Source organism: Carcharhinus amblyrhynchos, chromosome 14 (assembly GCF_965287045.1).
Source record: "Carcharhinus amblyrhynchos chromosome 14, sCarAmb.v2.hapA, whole genome shotgun sequence".
Taxonomy (NCBI): domain Eukaryota; kingdom Metazoa; phylum Chordata; class Chondrichthyes; order Carcharhiniformes; family Carcharhinidae; genus Carcharhinus; species Carcharhinus amblyrhynchos.
In genome coordinates, this window is record NC_137337.1 from 19580136 (window position 1) to 19599706 (window position 19571).

General features: G+C 39.0%; 1 protein-coding gene across 4 annotated transcripts in view; it reads right to left on the reverse strand.

Annotated features, from left to right (window-relative positions):
- The window catches only part of ppp4r4 (protein phosphatase 4, regulatory subunit 4), a 135631-nt gene that overhangs the window by 36683 nt on the left and 79377 nt on the right, over positions 1–19571 (reverse strand). For 2 of the 4 annotated variants that reach the window (XM_080202345.1, XM_080202347.1), the window contains 5 exons: positions 18709–18830; positions 15095–15226; positions 8561–8730; positions 6342–6461; positions 3170–3247 (listed from right to left, as the gene is read on the reverse strand). In XM_080202345.1, the coding sequence (XP_080058471.1) occupies positions 3170–3247; positions 6342–6461; positions 8561–8730; positions 15095–15226; positions 18709–18830 (622 nt within the window). Of the gene's footprint in view, positions 1–3169; positions 3248–6341; positions 6462–8560; positions 8731–15094; positions 15227–18678; positions 18831–19571 lie in introns of all 4 variants that reach the window. The other 2 variants (XM_080202346.1, XM_080202344.1) reach the window with 2 other exon arrangements.

Consider the following 19571-nt stretch of genomic DNA (forward strand, 5'->3'; position numbering starts at 1 on the left):
AGTCTCCCTTTTAAAATAGAGATGAGGGGGAAAAAAAATCAAGACATTTGGTAATCTGTGGAATCTTCTTCCCCAGAAAGCAGTGGAGGCTGTGCCATTGAATTTATTCAAGACAGAGTTAGATAAGATTTTTGATAAACAAGACAGTCAATGGTTCGGGAGGCTGGAGAGGGGAAAGTGGAGTTAGATCACAATCAGATCAGTCAAGATGTCATCAATGTCAGTGATGGTTCAAAGGGTCAAATGGCCTGTACTTGCTCATAAGTGCTATGTTGCTATGGATAACAGCCCGCTTTCTTAAGCAAAACAGCACTCAAAAACACATGTACAAAGTCATAGCAGCTGAGATAGTTTTACGCTATAGTATGGAGTTCACTGACACAACTAGGATCACTAACAGTGTGGCTCTTTTGCAGGTTGAGAGAGTATTCTGACAATCAATTAACCATCAATAGCGAGGCTCTACCAAGAAGTCTGCATTCTCAACTCTTTCTTCAAAGGGCAGAGAGCATTTAAATTAAGCAAAAATCTAAATCCAGTTTTCATGACAACTAAAGCATCAGGTATAGTTACGACTCCGATGAAGGGTCATCCTGACTCAAAACATTGGCTCTATTCTCTCTCGTGATTCAAGCATTTTCTGCTTTTGTCATAGTTATGACTAGGTTCCCCTGTACCTCTTCCTGCAAAATCCATCCAGTAGCCCAATCCCATCCATTGGCTCTGTCTATACTGCCCGCTGCCTCAGCGGCCAGCATAATTAAGGACCCCACGCACATTCTCTCTTCCACCTTTTTCCTTCGGGAAAAAGATACAAAAATCTGAGGTCACACACCAACCGACTCGAGAACAACTTGTTCCCGGCTGCTGTCAGACTTTTGAATGGAATTACCTTGCATTAAGTGGATCTTTCTCTGCAGCCTAGCTATGACTGTAACACAACACTCTGTACGTTTTCATTTCCTTCTCTAGGAACCGTATGTTTTGTTTGTACAGCATGCAAGAAACAATACTTCTCACTGTATGTTAATACATGTGACAATAATATATCAAATCAAAAAAGTTCACTGAACATCTCAACATACTTTACAACTGGAACAATAGCATGAATTTATAAAGCATTGTTAACATAATGAAATACTTCAAGTCATGTGATAGGAACATTATTAAGCAAAATTTGACAAAAATTCCATGAGGAGATATTACTGGCGACCAAAAGCTTGGTTAAAGGGATAGGAATTGATGAATGTCTTAAAGGAGAAAGGAGAGATAGAAAGTTTGAGGGGTTTAGTGTCTTAGCAAGTGAAAGCATGGCAACCAAGGTTGGAAAAATTAAAATCCAATTGCTCACGAACCCAGAATAGGGTGCAAATGATTACAGAGATTGGGAGGATAGAGTGAGGCAATGAATGATTTGAAAACAAGAATGAAATTTTTAAAATTGAAATATTGTTTAACCAGCAGCCAATAAAGAGCAATGAGCACAGTGGTGATGTGTGGGTGCAAATCAAGTCATGAGCAGTAGAGAGTTATATTACCTCAAGTTTATGGAAGGTGGAATGTGGGAGGCAGACTGGAGTGCATTAGGAAAGCATATAGATAACATAGGTATGCATGAGGATTTCAGCAATATAACAGCTGAAGCCAGATCAGAGTCAGGCAGCGTCTGAGAGGTGGAAATAGGTGGCATTTGGATTGGCATGTGTGGTTGGAAGCTCATTTTGAGGCCAAATATGACAACAATGTTGAAATAAATTCCACTGCAAGATAGGTGGTGCGTGACATTTCACTGCTTTCATTTCTTAATGCAGAATATTAATACATCAAAGCCATCATGTTCCTAGTGCAATGTCTTAAGTGCTGATAATTCTTGTGTTGTGGTTTTGGCCATGTTCTTGTATCAACTGACAAGCACCTGGATAAGGCAGCCTCATCCAGTCCAGAACTCTATATCACTTTGGATTGTGCTAGGAACAAGATGGGGTTTTCCTGGAGATGAGTAAATAGAGTGAAAGGTGTTGTCAGACATTGTACAATAACAGTGCTGTCAGCAGTGATAAACACAATAAGCTCTTTTGAGGATTCCCTTCTTTTGGGCAAAGCTGTATTTTCCTTGCTTTCCTAGTGTGTTTACGGAAGAATAAAAGATGCTCAATTTTGTTCTTATTCCTGCTTATTAAGTTTAACTACAGACTTCCTCTTTCACTTTGCTCCCTATTTGAAAGTTTACAAAGCAACCCAAGTAACATAAGGCTGTTTTATTTAGTTTTCCAGTAAAATAGCTGTTTGCCATTCATTCAGTTTATTTTACCACATCTTTGCATTGCAAAAAAACACATTTTAATCTTTTTTTTCGGCTTTCTTTTTTAAGCTATGCTCCTTTCCCTTTTTTACCTTTGCTACTGAACATGCCTTTAAAGGTCTTTTTTTGTTTCAGTAGTCACATTTAAACACTGAGTTCATTTGCCGCCAATGCTTTGCAATCCAGAGGATCTCGTGATCTTTCCCTAAGTCTTAATGTTTAATGCCGGAGCTAATACAGAACATGGACTTGTTAACACATTGATTGTTCATGCTCAATTCTCCTTTTGTCCTGTGACTAGAAGCTGACTTTTGTAAGAGCTGACCTCAAGCCTCTGGTGCAGAGAGGAAAAACAAAATTCAGACTAGGACACCAGTATCAGCTTCCAGCAATTAAGCCTTTCATATCTATATTACTACAGCAACCACACTTCTGATCCTTCAGTACTTCACTGGTGGTATGGTACTTTGGGAGGTGTGAAAGGTGCTTTATATATGCAAGTGCTTTCCTTCTTCCTTAATCATTGTGCTGAATCTGGAACAGGCTTCAAATTACACCATACAATTAAGAAAAAGAAATGGTTGTGAAAGTCGATAACTAGGAAATTTCAGAGTGCTGAACAAAAACGTCAATGCATGGGAGGGATAGGCTGATGATTATAACGCGAGGTCACTGAGTTTGCCAACGAAGACAAGGCACAAATCATGTATGGAGTTTGTAGCAGTGGTAGAAGGAAACAAAATTAAAAGTTGAAAAATAACTGACAAAATTTGAGAGACTTTAATTTTAAAACCAAAAAATCCTTGAAAATGACAAAGAATTAAACAATTCCTTCGGTCAAAGCTGATGATACGTTATTTGCCTTACCTCTAATGATTCATCTTGTAAGAGTGCAATCAGTTCTTTGTGAACTATGTGAACACTGGAGCCTAGCAGCTTAATGACCTACAAGTATAAAATGCATAAAACTTTATATATCGACCCACTTGAAGAACATGACACTCTAGTAAGGAATGAATTGATCAACTGTACAACAAAATAGTTTGAGAGCTATAGCAAAACATTTGCACCAAAACAAATAATCTTTCCAATTCATACAATATTTCCTATGAATGAAGGAATATTCCATAAAATTTTAGATTTAATTCCATTTCAAATACTCAGTAATAAAAAAATACATTTTTGTACCAGAAAAAGCAAACATTTCTAAAACCAAAGGAATTTTTCAGTAATTGAGTTTTGATCATTTACTGCTAATCTTGTCCAGCCCTAAATCTGTAACTTTTGGTCCTACAATCTTCCATTCCTCAAAATCTGGCCTTTTGCGCATCCTGAAATCGTCACTCCACCAATGACATTGTGCCTTCAGTCATCTCGGTTCTATGCTCTGCAATTCCCTCCCTACACTTTCCTTTCCTTCCACTTCCCATTTCTTCTTCCTTTCACTCACTCCTTAATGAATGCATGGTTTTCTTTTTGCTGGTGTCTAATTCAGTGAGTACAACGAGTACCCTCTGGCATCTTGTTCAAACAGGCAATATTCAGGTGCGATTCTCAACAGTGAGAGTTACAAGCTCAGCTGCATGCAATATCGCAAGCGTACTCGATCCTTACATAGCTATACGCGCGCACACACACAAACATCTAGCAGAAATCAACAAGTAGATTATTGCAAGTATGAATTGGATAGACCTTGGGTCTTTCTGGTCTGAGAGACTGATCTGGTTAAAAATGACCCAACTACCAAATGGCAATCAGATGCCACAATTGGGCAAATGCTGCCTTGCTGCATTCATTTCTGGAAGTTGATTATGTTTGTACCAAGGTTGAAATGAGGTCTGGAGCCCAGTGATTCTGATATAATTCAGCGCGCAGGTTATTGGCAAGTAAGTGCCACATTATAGAATGGTTGATGATATCGGCTACTAGTTGGTTGATAATTGAAAGCAGGCTAATGAGGCAGTAATTGGTTAGACTGGATTTGTCCTGCTTTTGTATGAACAGGACATACTTTGGTCATATCTGACTTTGTCAGGCAGATGCAAGTGTTGTAGCTGTACAAGAACAACTTGAGAGATGTGGCTAGTTTCAGAGCACAACTGCTGAGATGTTGTTGGAGTCTATCGTATTTTTCATCTGTAATACGCTTGGCTGTTTGTTTTGTTTCAATATCGAGTGAATTGAATTGGCTGCAAATTAACAGCTGTAATACTGGGGACCTCAAGAGGATACTGCTCACACCACCTCAACACAAAACAGATGCATTCTTGGCTTTTTGTTTCTAGTCCAACAGGTTTATTTGGTAGCAACATCTACTAGCTTTTGGAGCGCTGCTCCTTCATCAGGCAAGTGGGAGTTCTGTTCACAGATAGGTCATATAAAGACACCAAACCTTGTGTCTTTATATACCCTGTTTGTGAACAGAACTCCCACTTACCAAAGGAACAGTGCTCTGAAAGCTAGCAGATTTTGTTACCAAATAAACTTGCTGGACTTTAATCTTGTGTTGTGAGACTTCCGACTGCGTCTCCACATCATTATATTTTTAAGCCATTTCTTTAGTCTTCTGAGATATGGGCCAGAATTTTACCACCCTGCCTGCCATGGGAATCGGAGTGAGTGACGGGTGGATCATGGAAAGGACCGCGGGCAGGATTTTATGGTTTTGGGACAAGCGAAGCCATGAAATCCTGCCCATAGAAAGATGTCCGAGGTAGATTCTTTACTCAGAGTAGTAAGGGAATGGAATGCCCTGTCTGCAACAGTAGTGGATTTGCCAACATTAAAGGCATTTAAATTGTCATTGGGTAAACATATGGATGATATTAGAATAGTGTAGGTTAGATGGGCTTTAGATTGGCCCTTGATGTTGCGCCGACCTGTGAAACCAAAGGGCCTGTACTGCGCTGTAATGTTCTACAGAATGAAAGTCACTTGAATTCAGTCAATAAATCAGCAATATCACTTAGAACAAAGATTGTGGATGGAAAGGGGTTTTTATTGGTGTGCCATACTCAAATGCCTTCCAGCTAATAGTAAGACTTAAGATATAAAATGTTATGAAGCATTCAAATTTACTGATTTTCCAAATGACCTGTTTGCCCCTGCAGTCTATCCACAATAACCCTATTAGCTTTGCGTCAGTCAGATTTGTTGCATCTTTGGTGCCAGGTATATGCTATAATTATCTCAAAATTTCCAGTGTCAAGTCACTGTACTCTGCTCCGTGTCTCTAAGCAACAACATTTCGATGTCTAAAGCATTAGCCTTGAGAGTGAATGTTTTATTTTCCCTTTTGATTCTGAACTACTCCCTAGCTTTGCAAGCTTCAAGAGGTAACTACTTTATTTTTGGAACAATTGCTTCCATCTATTCAAGTAGGAAGTAATTAGTATTGCATTGTGTGTTGTAGGTTCACGTGAAGCAAACATTGTTTGTATCTGTCCAACATGAAAAAGTTGTTTTGCAGCAAGTACAAAGAAGTTTGAAATTATTCACTACGGAAACTGGAAAATCATTTGTCAATAAGTTGGCGTTTGCCAATTTGTACCAGATCCAGAGAAATTTAAGTGTTGCAGTCATTTAGATAACAATAGGTAGAGCAGTGAAGCATACTACTATAACTGATCAAAAACAAAAACTGAAGTAGTAAGGCACTCACCCGGCTGAGCATACGCTGAAAATACTATATTGGGTGAGTTCTGAAAGGAGTCTGTAACATTCAAACAACTTTATTCCTTCTTGTCTTTTCCCCACTGCTGCAGAAACTGGGAATGGGGACCTGGTGTAGGTGCCCAGGACTATTATACACGCTATTGCCATTGATGATGTGTTAGAAGATTATCCTAGCTAATCTTTTTCCAACATTGACCGATGAGCACATACAGAAGCAAAGTGACTACTTTCCTACTTCAATAGGAGTAATAAGCTTTATTTTGATTTTAGACTACCACCTATGTCACTTCATACATATATCATTCTGTATCCACCAGACTGAACTACAAAACAAAACTGGGAAGAATTACTCAAAAACACTTACTTCATGGAAGCCAGTGGCAACAGTTCGTCGGACAAGGGTTTCAGGATCATGACAGAGGGTTGAAAAAGTGGGATAAAGTTCTGAGTAGAAACATTTAGGATCCACAAAAAGTATCATGGCCTGTGAGGGAAAAAAAATGCAAAATTAAACGAAGCAAAAACAAATTTCTTCAGCCAAAGAGTAGTGAATCTGTGGAACTCTTTGTTGCAGAAGTTGTGGAGGCCAGGTCATTGAGTGTCTTTAAACAGAGATAGACAGGTTCTGATTAATAAGGGGATCAGGGGTAATGGAGAAAAGGCAGAAGAATGGGGATGACAAAAAGAAAATCAGCCATGATTGAATGGCAGAACAGACTCAATGTGCCGAGTGGCCTAATTCTGCTCCTAGGTCTTATGGTGTTAAATATATCCTGAAGTGATGAATTTATTTGGAATTGAATAATTGTACAAGCAATATCGTCTGGATTATTTTACAACAAATTCAAATTTAGTAACAAGGTCAAATGCAGGTTGACAGAATGAAGCCTGAATAATCCTTTAAATTTTAGCATTAAATTTTATTTAAATTTCTTAATGGCCTCAATACACTCTCTCTTTCTATAACCTCCTGCAAGCTCATCCAAACACTGTTCTTTCTTTTGTGCACTTCCCCTTTCTTTTGCCCAACTGTTGGCAGCAGTACCTTCAGCTGACATAGACCACAAAGGAATTCCCTTTCCTAAAATCTCTGTCTATCCACTTTCCTCTCTTTCTTGAAGATCCTCTTTATAGTCCACCTCTTGACCAAATTTCTTGTCACCCTCCCTCCTAGCTCCTCTTCTGTCTAAAGAGTTTACCACATATCTTCATTTAGAGGTGTTTTATATGTGTTATTGTACATAGGGAGTCTTAGCAAATGCAGTATTGTGGTGAAGTGGGCTTGAAGAATGTTCAGAATGCTTTTAGGTAATTCCACCTTCATTTTGAAGTCATATATTCTGTCCTTATTTTCCTATCATTTTAATATTTAATTGCTATACATCTTATTCCAGTATGTGTCCTACCCTACAAAACTTCAATCCCCATCATCAACTTTCCAATGTATTAATTCTAATGTCCATATTTATAATCAAAACTACTTGCCTAAAATGTAGCCAATTCTCCCTACTTTTTGGCAGAAGACGTCATGTCACATTTCTACATCCAATCCATTGGTTAGCTGTACAGCATAAATTGTCAATTTTTTCTTCGTGGAATTAATTGCGAGGGAGGATTTTAAGTTATTGCCGAGGTTTAATAACGTTTGGGTCATGTGATAACCCTCTGTGAAACGCGACTTTGCTTTAAGGTTATTCATACTCTGATCTCTTTCCTCCAGCTTTGCTTACTGCATTTGTCAGGGCCTCTTAACACCTGTTGACTAAATTAGATAGGCAATGATGACAGTCTTATTATCCATCAGTCCCTGCCAAATATTGAGCAAAAAAAAAAACAGCCCATTCTGAATCAGAACTGCTACATGCCCTGATCATGAAGGAGCCTCTTGTCCACTCCAACAGTTATATATAGTCTATAGTCTTAATCCAGACTCCCGTATCCCTCCCTGATAACAAGTACAATTTGAAATAGCAAGAGGATAATTCCACAAACATTAAAAATAAATGTTCAATTAAAAGTTATTTCATACATGCCTAAAATGGTTCTCCTCCCTTTGTCCCTTTCCTATACTTTGCTACATTCTACACGCAATTCTTTCACTGCCCTTCTTACCTCTCCCATCTTTTCACTCATGTCCCTTTCTCTTTCCCCTTCCTTTTCCTAAGGTGGAGGGCAAGAAATAAGGAAGAATAGATGAAAGGGGCTCTGCTAGAGACCACATCATCCCAGTAAATCCTACTCAAAATGCAGGCTCCAGATGCTGGTGGCAACCTTCCCAACTTGTCGCGCTAGTCAGTGCTTCTGAAGCACAAAGAAAGAAAATGAGACCTAGAAGAGGATGACAAGGAATGAAGACAACATTCTCATCAGAAATTAAGAGATGAGAAAGAAAAAGAAAAGCAGAAGGAAAACAGCCAGAAACACATCATGGAGACTGATACAGGAAGGAACATTTCCCATGTACAAATGGAGAATACTTATAATACTAGAGTTATTAAACTGTCTGTACTTTGTGACAAACTAAGCAGTGGTAATCGAAACAAATCTACAGATTAAGATCAGCATTTTATGATCAGTACTTACTGGCAAGTTATAGGCACAATTCTGTCTGACGGACACATATTTTGCATCCATATCTGCTGCATAGAATTGAGTTGTGTGATCACTTTGACCGTTTTCATGTTGTAGGCCTAATGTACTAAATTTCTTGTAGAAATCCAAAAACCACAAATGTTGTTCATCAGTTAAATTCCCTAAAGGGAAAGAAAAATAATGAATGAAAACAGTCCATAACAACATTTAGTGACAGAGACTGCTAATGGTATCTCCAAACCGGGTCCTAACCTATCCGGCTTATATTTAACCATTAGATTTCTCCATAACAACATGTTCTATTATTTCAATATTTTTAATCACAATCTATATTCCTCCTACACATATTAGATTTCTCCATAACACCCCTCCATAACACTAAGTTCTATTATTCCAACATTTTCCCGTGATTATCACTCTCTGTATCCCTCCAACACACACTGCAACACTGCACCAATTTTCTAATTCGACATGCACATTTTGCTTTCGCTCTTAAACACATACACTTACGGGCCTGAATTTTGCACACATTTTGTATGTGACACTGCAGTGGCTTATGAGTTGGGGCTGCCAATTTTATTACAGAGGTTGTGACTCGACATTAGGATTAATAGGATTGCTTCCTCAGAAATGTTTGTTCAGGAGGTCAAAGCCACGCCATAGCAACTGAGCTGAAGAGGAGTTGCATTCAGGCGCCCCTGCCTCCCTGACAGTTCCTGGTATTTACCTCCATGTCCTCATCCCGTGCCTTCCCAGGGTCCTCATCAGATCCATTACTAGAGTCATCCTCTGTGGTCTATGGTGCTGCCTCACTAACATCACCCTCCAGTGGGCCAGATGCTGCAGAGCACAGCAGACAACAATTATAAGCAACATGTGCTCTGGAGGATACTGCAGTGCTCCGTCAGATTGGTGCAAGCATCTGGACCTCATCATCAGCATTCCAATGAGCCTCTCAATAACTACCCTTGTGGAGGCCCGATTCCTATTGAACCTCCCTTCCACCTCTGTCCTTGGGTGCCAGAGTGACACCATGGACCACCTTCTCAAGGGAAGGTGGTCCATGGTCACCCAGCAGCCAGCCAACTGGGCTGGAGCCACAAACAGTCTAGACACCTGGGAGTGTTGCAGGGTATCTGCATCATGGGAACAGTCAGGGTATCTTGCAAAGATTTGCAGAATCTGGATTTTGTGGTCACATGCTATTTGCACGTTCATGGAAAATTAACTCTTTCTATTCACAAAGGCACACAGCTGACCTGCTGCCTCCTTGGTGGCCATGAGTTCAGTCTACGACACATTGGATGCAGCAGAACCTAGCAATAGCTGCAAAGCCCCTGGCTCGCTTAGCCTGGTTGGTTTCGTCCATCTGGCAATGGAAGGAATGAGAGGACCTGTCTGAACAGAGCAATAATGAGCGTGACGTAGCTGTGGGCAGCTGATTGGGACACCCCACACAGATCTGGATGCAAAAAGGTTGCGTGTTACTGTGAACTTCAGGGCTATTGACAGTTTGTACCCACCCTCACAGTTGGAGGTGATCTGCAGCCCAACTTTCTGGCACATTAATGTCAAGGTGTCCCTAGAGAGGTGGAACCTCCTGCAGCACTGAACTTGCAACATGTTGAGGTAGCTAAATTGCTGTATACTCTGGCAACAGGATATGGCATCTTCTCTGTGCGTTCTGTCTTGCGTTCCTTGCTGGCCCTGCATCTCTGACTACAAATCAGTTAGGTTACTAATGGGCTTAACTGTCCATTCAATTGTCGCCGTGTGCACTTCCAACTCCCCCACGTGCCTGCAACCATGATGTTACACAAGCGCATGATAACATCAGGATGTGTGCCTGATGTCTTTGCATGTGATTTTGGGTCAAGTGAGAGCCCATTTAAGCAACGTAAAGTTCTGCCGCAGTTTCTCTCCTTCAGCACACACTAGCTTATGTTTCACTAAATCAATCTAGTCATCATCCCCAACCTCTGCACAACTTCTGCTCCCACAGTCTCTCTATCGCACACGTACACTGTCCCCTAGTTTCTCTTCATCACAAAGTGTACAAGATCTTGGACACCAAACATACTGCATTTATTCATCCTTTGCATGCAGGATATGATGAACTCTGGTCAACCTACAACTTCAGTTAATCCCCTGTCCACAATGCAGGCCAGGTTCAGGCCCTATCCGATGCTTCATATTTTGATTCTCTGTCCATGTGAACTCTTTCTCCAAATACTTAAATTGTTTTGATCTGCTCACATGAAGCATTATTAAAAAGGGCTCATCATAGCAATTTTGGTCCAAAATTTTCATCACAAGCATAGAGGATCATCCTACTAGTGCACACATGAGAGAGCAAGAAGAGGTCCAAATAGAACCTGCTTTGATTGGGATTAGATGGATTGGTAACAAAGTTTATTATGGACTGCGAAACAATGAGAGCGAAATCAAACAGATTAGTTTGTAGCCTAATTAAAGGCAAAGAATTTTTAAGTGTGGATAAGGAGGGATTGGCTTGGAGAGAAGAGAGCAGCGCTGTTTCAGTCAGCATGTTAGCGTTTCATCAGGAAGGGAGAAATACTTGACATGTCCATTTCATTATCCAGAATTACGTAAGTGACTTATAAGAAAGAAGCATTTGGGAGGAGGGACCACAATATAATTAGGTTCAATGCAAGAATAGAAAAGGAAAAAAGGTTTTAAAGCTTAATCTAAGAATGCAAATTATAATGGGATCACAAGTCATATTAAAAGAAAGGGGCATTAATTAACCAATACAGACACCAGAAAATAGAAATACTTATAAAAATTAAAGAAAAAAAACTAAGCATATACTAATAAGAAAAAAAAGTGATGTGAACGCTGAGGCTCCATGCATGAAAGGGAAGTTTAGATCAAATCTGAAATTAAAAATAGAAATACTTAGCATTTTTACATGGAGATAATAAAATACCTACAACATACACAAAACAAGGAACACTACAAAAAGGAGATTAAAAGGCTAAGGAAGTGACTGAAAATGGTAATCGAGTATAGCGAAAAATTAGAGTCAGTACGAAAGCTTTTTATGTTAGGAGGATCGCCACAGCACAATAAGGCAGAGTTAAAATAAGCCAATATAAGTGGGTATAATATGTAGTGATATGGGTGTAGGGCCTGGGTGAGATTGTGTTCGGTGCAGACTTGACAGGCCGAAGGGCTTCTTTCTGCCCTGTAGGGTTCAATGATCTATGATTTGGAAGACAAGTTTGTAGTGGAGATATGGAATGGCGGAAAAAACATGCAAGTATCTGCCTTGGTTTTCAAAGGTATTGGGTGATGGAATTACAGAAGTAACAGAGGTGGGTGCAAAACAGAGCACTGTTTTTCTAAAAAAGAAAACCGAATAGTACTAAAGAAATCACACAGCTATGATGGTTTAAATTTAAAAAAAATTAAGGAAGGATACATTTAAACACTCAAAACAAAACAAAGGAAAGATCAATTAACATTACAATAATAATTTCCCAAGGATGTGCTTGCTATAAGTCTAAGGAGTAAATTTTCCAGTCCCACTCACCACCACTATCATCATGGGTGTGATAAAAAAGTTGGCAAGCCATTTAGAGGTCCATTGACCTCAGGTTGGAATTTCTGGTCTTGGGATGGCTGTAATCGGAAAATCCCTCAGTTTGTAAATGAATTTGCCTCTAAACAGAAGTATTAATTTGAGCCAGGAAATTAAAGGCTAGTTAGCCTCACTTTATCTTTGATAAAGGACTTGTTCCTCTAGCACAGATGGCATTATTGAACACTGAAAAATCGTAAGAACATGAAAACATTTGAGCTCATCTGAGACTGCTCCACCATTCAGTTAGAACATGGCTGATATGCACCTTAATCAATTACCCATTTTTGCTCTATATCGCTAAATACCCTGACCTAAAAAGAGTTTTAATTTGCCCAGAATCCAGAGCCATTTTTGGGGGTAGATGTGGGAGGGTGGGACTGAGAGGAGGAATAGAAAATCCATATTTTCACTGCAACTGGGGGAAAATATGTTTTCTAATTTAGTCTTAAATGCCCTTGTTGTAAATTTGAAAATTATTCCTCTTTATTCTGAATTCTCCTACTAGATGAAATAGTTTATCTTTAATCTACTCTTAATGAATTTCTTATCATTTTAAATATCTCAACTAGATTAATCTCCTCTCCCCTGCAATCTTGTAAACTTAAAGGAATACAAACTGTGTTTATGCAGCAAGTCCTCAAATTTATCCTTGTTAAATCCTGGCATAATTTTGATGAATGTGTGATTTTGCAGTCCAAGCATACAAATCTTGTAAAAGTATTATACAATTACAAGAAAAAAATCGTAAAGATAATTGGGATGTTGGCCTTTATGTTAAGGGAGCTGGATTATAATAGGGAGAATGTAATGCTTCAGTTATATAGAGCCTAAGTCAGATACAATAAGCAGGTACCTGCCTATATGATGTGCATTGGGATTGGGGGTGGGTGCAAAACAGTCAACAGAGGATTTAAAAAAAGACAAAAGGTACAAAACAATGATTTGTATGGTCTAGGTCTGAACAAATCTAAGAAAAGATCAACTGACATTCCAAAAATTTTTTTTAAAGATGTGCTAAATGCCAAGTTTACAAATAAATGCCAGGGAATTATAGGCCGGTTAGTTTAACGTCTGTTGTAGGTAAAATGCTTGAATCCGTAATCAAGGAGAAAATAGCAAGGCATCTTGAGGAGAATTGTTTGATAGAGCAGACGCAGCACAGTTTCATTAAAGGGAAGTCGTGTCTGACGAATTTACTGGAATTCTATGAGGATGTGTCTAGGGCAGTGGATAGAGGAGAGCCGGTAGATGTGGTGTTTCTTGATTTTCAGAAGGTGTTTGATAAGGTGCCGCACAAGAGGTTGTTACAGAAGGTTAGGGGGCATGGAGTTGGGGGTAGGGTGTTAGCGTGGATAGAGGATTGGTTGTCAAATAGGAGGCAGAGAGTGGGGGTTAATGGGTGCTATTCGGATTGGCGGTTGGTGACTAGTGGAGTGCCCCAGGGGTCAGTGCTGGGGCCTCAGCTATTTACCATTTATATAGATGATCTGGAGGAGGGAACCGAGTGTATGGTGTCGAAATTTGCTGATGACACCAAGATTGGTGGAACGGCAAATTGTGTGTAGGGTGTGGAGAGTCTGCAGAGGGATCTAGATAGGCTGGGTGAATGGGCCAGGAACTGGCAAATGGAATTTAATGTTGGCAAGTGTGAAGTTGTCCACTTTGGTAGGAATAATGGTAGGACGGACTATTATTTACATGGCGAAAAACTGCAGCATGCTACGGTGCAGAGGGACCTCGGGGTCCTTGTGCATGAATCGCAAAAAACCCAGTCTGCAGGTGCAGCAGGTGGTCAGGAAGGCGAATGGGATGCTGGCCTTCATAGCGAGGGGGATTGAATATAAAAGTAGGGAGGTCTTGCTGCAACTGTACAAGGCACTGGTGAGGCCGCAGCTGGAGTACTGTGTGCAGTTTTGGTCGCCGCACTTACGCAAGGATATTTTGGCCTTGGAGGGAGTGCACAGGAGGTTTACTAGGCTGATACCAGAGTTGAGGGGGTTGAACTATGAGGAGAGGCTGAATAAACTAGGCTTGTACTCGTTAGAGTTTAGAAGAATGAGGGGAGATCTCATTGAGACATATAAGATTTTGAATGGGATGGATAGGATAGAGGTGGAGAGGCTCTTCCCGCTCAGAAAGGACAGTAGGAGTAGAGGGCACAGCCTCAAGATAAGGGGGGGGCAGTTTAGAACGGAGTTGAGGACGAACTTCTTCACTCAAAGGGTGGTGAATCTCTGGAATTCTCTGCCCGTTGAAGTGGTGGAGGCTGCCTCGCTAAATAGCTTCTGATTCTGAATCAATATTAGGTATAAGTGGGATAAATTAACAACAAAAACAAAACGTTGGAAATGTAGATAGGTTTTTGATAGGCAAGGGGAGAAGGCGGGAAAGTGGAACTGAGCCACGACAGATCAGCCATGATCTTATTGAATGGTGGGGCAGGCTCGAAGGGCTAGATGGCCTACTCCTGCTCCTATTTCTTATGTTCTTAGGTTCTCTAAAGATGAAGTTAAGCCAGGAAGGAGAGTACTCAAACACTTGAGCACCGCACCTTATGAAGGACATATTAGCCTTGGAGGGAGCACAGTGCAAATCCACCTGGCTGATGTCAGGGTTCAGAGGATTAAATTAAGAGAACAGGTTTCATAAACTTGTTTATATTCCTGTCAATTCCTTCCAAAGCCAATGTATCTTTCCTGAGGTTGTTACACAGCATTGTACAATACAGGTAAATGTTTTGCAGTTCCTTTGTTGTTGGAAGATCGGTGAACAAGGACAATAGGAAACAGTGAAGCAAGTCATTAAAAATTAACAAAATGCAGACAGGCAGAAAGAAAGCAAACAGAATATAAAAACTTTCCATTTAGCTACACATGTTATAAAAGTACTGGAGTTAAGAAATCAAAAACAAAACTTACAAAATTTACCTGAGAGACCATGACAGAGCTTTCCTAGTTGATGTGACAATGGTGCAAGGATAGTCTCATCTGCTTTGAATGATTTCTCACAGAACATCATTACCAAGGGAAATATAATTTGGGTACGGTCATCTGACAAAATAATCACAGAAAAAGTTATTACTGACTTGAAAAAAAAAAGAGGAAAATGGATAATCCTATGGAAAAACTGCATGAATGTCAAAAGAGTTACTGTGCATTTGGATTTTAAATGGGAAATTAATACTTCAAACCTCCAATTTGAACTGTTCTGTGAGAAAATGTTGAGATCTGCTTTTAAGAAAAAAATACTTCATTTCATGATGCTGTCAAGTATCAGATGGTTTGCTTTAGCATTACTTAATGTCATTCCTTTCACTTGATGACTCCTCTCTAAAATGTTTTGAGGTACTTTTTTCATGTTAAAGATGCTATAATAAAATACAGAAAAGCATCAATGTTCCTTGGTGCATAAGAGAGAACATACATTTCTGTAAAAGACCTTATTTTTACTTTTGAAAGCACTGAAACAGAAAATGGTTAAAAGTATTTAATTGTAATTGAGTATTATGTTACCACAATTCATGCTATTCAAACATCAAATTTATTAAGGAATGTGTATACAAATAGCTTCTGATTCTGAATCAATATTAGGTATAAGTGGGATAAATTAACAACAAAAACAAAATGTTGGAAAATCTCAGCAGGTCTGACAACATCTGTGGTGAGAGAATAGATCCAACATGGATGACTCCTCAGTTTTTGTTTCAGATTCCAGCACGTGCAGCAATTTGCTTTTATCTTTGGGATAAATTAATTTGTCCATCTTCAGACTGGTAAAACCGGTACTATTTCAAACAAAGCACTATCTACTATGAATTTTAGTTCAGGTTAATATTTTTCAACAGGTCATGCTAATGGATACGAGCCCTTTAGCATTCTATGTGCTCATTCTTCATAAACTTTAGAGCAACAATTTTTCCACTCTTTCTCAGGAGTTCCGTACACTCAGAGATCACGTGACATTTGTATGAACTTCCCTATTCATGCAAAGTCTGTTGACTCTCTATTCACAATGCAGTAGGATCCAGAATAACTACTAAATTAACTACTTTGTTGTCGTCAGTCTCCAGTCAAAACTGTTGCAAATAAAACCAGTATGTCTAACAACCTTGTGAAATACAGTGATTCAGTCACCATAAATTCAGTGTTACAATTTGGTGTTGTGCGTCATTGAAGTAAAATATTTTCTGAACGTCAAGCACGTACCCACCACTGAAGGAGTTTAATTTCTGTTGCTCTCAAGAACTGAACCATCTGCAGAAGGTCCTAAAAGGAAGCATCATTTAATTGTCATTCTGGGGCAATGAATCTGACTTGAGGAAGAGCTAGGGGTCCAAAATTACCTAGCTCCAACAGATCCAATATTTGCAACTTAAGGAGCATGGTCAATACTGTTTTGCTTATCTGAAGAATCTTCAGGACTCAAAGAACAAAGAGCACAGCTAATACATCTCACTGACTTCCTGAGGAATACAAAATTGAAGAGCAAGAAAAAATGTGTGCTTGTTCCTGGTGTTTAAATCTTAAAAAAGTTGTTTTAAGGATGAATTAACTAGCTGAAAATTGCATTCTCTAAAACTTTATTATTTATTAGTGTCACAAGTAGGCTTACATTAATTCTGCAATGAAATTACTGTGAAAATCCCCTTATTGCCACACTCCAGCGCCTGTTTGAATACACAGAGAGAATTTAGCATGGCCAATGCACCTAACCAGCACATCTTTGGATTGTGGGAGGAAACCAGAGCACCTGGTGGAAACTCATGCAGACACAGGGAGAACGTGCAAACTTTGCACAGAGAGTGACCTAAGCCAGGAATCAAACCCAGATCCCTGTGACTATGCCACCATGCTGCTCTTACTAGGGAACTAGGGAAACACTACCATTTTAGACTGGAGTTGAATAGCTCAACTGAATAAAGAGAATGTTAAATTGACCACGATTGGGGCTTTTGCTACTTTTGACTCAATATACATTCCAATCAATGAGAAGGAATGGAAGATTAAAGGTGTGCCGTGAGTTTCAGATTCAAAGAAAACAAGTGTTGGAATTTTGAGAGAAGAAAATTCAACAAGTCTTAGGAGTTATCATATTAATGCCTGACTTTGTTAAGTACTTTGAAATTTAATGCTTTAGTCTTATATTTAAGGTAGAACATTGGATGCTGAGGATTATGTATTTTGGAACAAACTATGCTAGTTAAATTTATTGCCAACCTGCACTGAGCTTTTTCAGACACTTGGGGAAAAAAAGCCTCTGTTAGCTGTAAACTTAAAAGAAACCTACCATATTTAAGTTTACTTGCTTCATACAATTTGCTCTCTGGCTTCACAGAATAGTGAAATGACTGCTTGCCAACTCAAGACCTTTTGACTGAATGAAAGCATTGGTCTTTTAGAGCTCAGGAATGCTTTTTTAAGCCACACAGGTGTTTCATTTCTCCCTACTACTTAGCAGTTATGAATTGCCTAAGCTGAAGCAAGCATACTCTCCATTTGGAAAAACATATGAGATCCTGCAAGCTCATTAGTTTGAATTGCAAGTTTTTTTGAGACACTAAATTACCCAAATTAATCAACTCTGGGTTGGTCAAGACCAAGTCCATTCTCAATTCCCAAATCAAAGAATTCTGAGGCTCATTATAACAAAGACACAAGTCTGCTATAACCCTTGCCTAATCGCTCTCTTTCATAGTTAATTCGGATCCCCGCGGAGCATTTGCCCTTATTTTCCCCGGCCCGTGACAGCCTCATGGTAATCTTTCATTCTCATACACACAGGTGACACACACATGCACAGACACACGAGCGCTCATACAGGCACACAGGCCGGGATTTTCCGGCTGCACTTGCCCCCAAGACGGGAAAATTCCACCAGAGATCAAATGGGCCTTTGCATGGTCCATGTCCCATCTGCTATAATCTTATGGCAGGTGGGATGGGAAAATTCCGCCCACAAACTTTGACTCAATCACAATTCATTACAACGAAGAGTCCACTTTTCAGGCAGCAAACATGTTGGGAATCAAATTAATATTTATTTGCATCGCAAACAAGCTTGGTCTTCACAAAATAAAAGACAAAGCAAGTTTGGTCACTACAAAGTGAAGTATTTTTAAATAATACAATTCCAGTTTGACAAGGATTCTGATTCTGTGGTTTATTTCAGCATTTTGTTTACTTCATCAGTGAAATCATGGGAAGGTGTATTTTCAATAGTTTTTCTTCTGCATGTGTAGTGGTAATTTTTAAATGATGCAAATAAGGTGGTATATAATATTGGCAGACCTCATAGCGCTCACTTGGATGTATATTTTGAAGCTTATAGTTAAGACAATAAAAAAATGATAACGTTCTATCCAATTGGCAGACTGCATCATAGAAACCATCGTCTAACTTAATGATTTCACTTAAAATCTGTCAATACGTTATTAGGCTAAATGTTCCCATTTAATCACCAATTGGCAACATTGACAATTTATTATGTACTTGAATTCACTCACCAAATAAGCTGTTACCGCTGGGAAACTTACCACTGTCAAACATCACAAGCAGATTAACAATGGTGTCGAATGCAGCAATGCGTACACTGCTCCCTTCATCCTTAGCCAGCTCTACTAATTCAGGAAGTATTGCACTTTTAGTCTGTTCAACCCTGTATATAGAAAAATAAAAACTAATTTGTATTAAAAGATCAAAGCAAGTCCCACTGATGCAGAATGCCCTACTTGTCTTACAAATTCTAACAGTCTTCTTTCAATTCCTGTCAATGTAACCTGAACATAAATCCTATCAATTGCCTAGAAATTAGTAAGTTTACACAGGTAAGTCACGGTTGACTAAAATGTAAAGCACAAGACCTAATTATAGAGAAGGTTTGTGGAGCATCAAGAATGAATGGCAGTTGAATCTTGCACTAAATCCAAAGCACTTGGAATTAATCCCACTTTTTAAGAAAGGAATATGCAACCTTATATTAGTGATGCATGTATTGAGATCAGTTGTCTAAAATTACAGAATAATTTCACGTACTCCAAGCAGTCGCTGTATCACAATTTCAAAATATTCAGTTTCCAACTTTGAAACCTTCAAAGCCAAATTTAAACCAGAAGTCAAAATTCACCTAACTGAATGACATCAAAATTAGATCATTGCAATTCCAGGAATATAGACCATATTACATTCCAGCATACTAATCAACTATAAAAGCTGTCAATATTGTATGGATTTATAAGCGTAATTAGCACTGTAAAATAAACAATTGAATTCAGTTGGCAAGCTGCTTTTAAATACAAAACTGAAAATGCTACACACAAAACATAATTAATAAATTTGATCCAAGTGTTAAGGAAACTATATCATCTTAAAAAGACTTCAATGCACAATTTGCTAATAT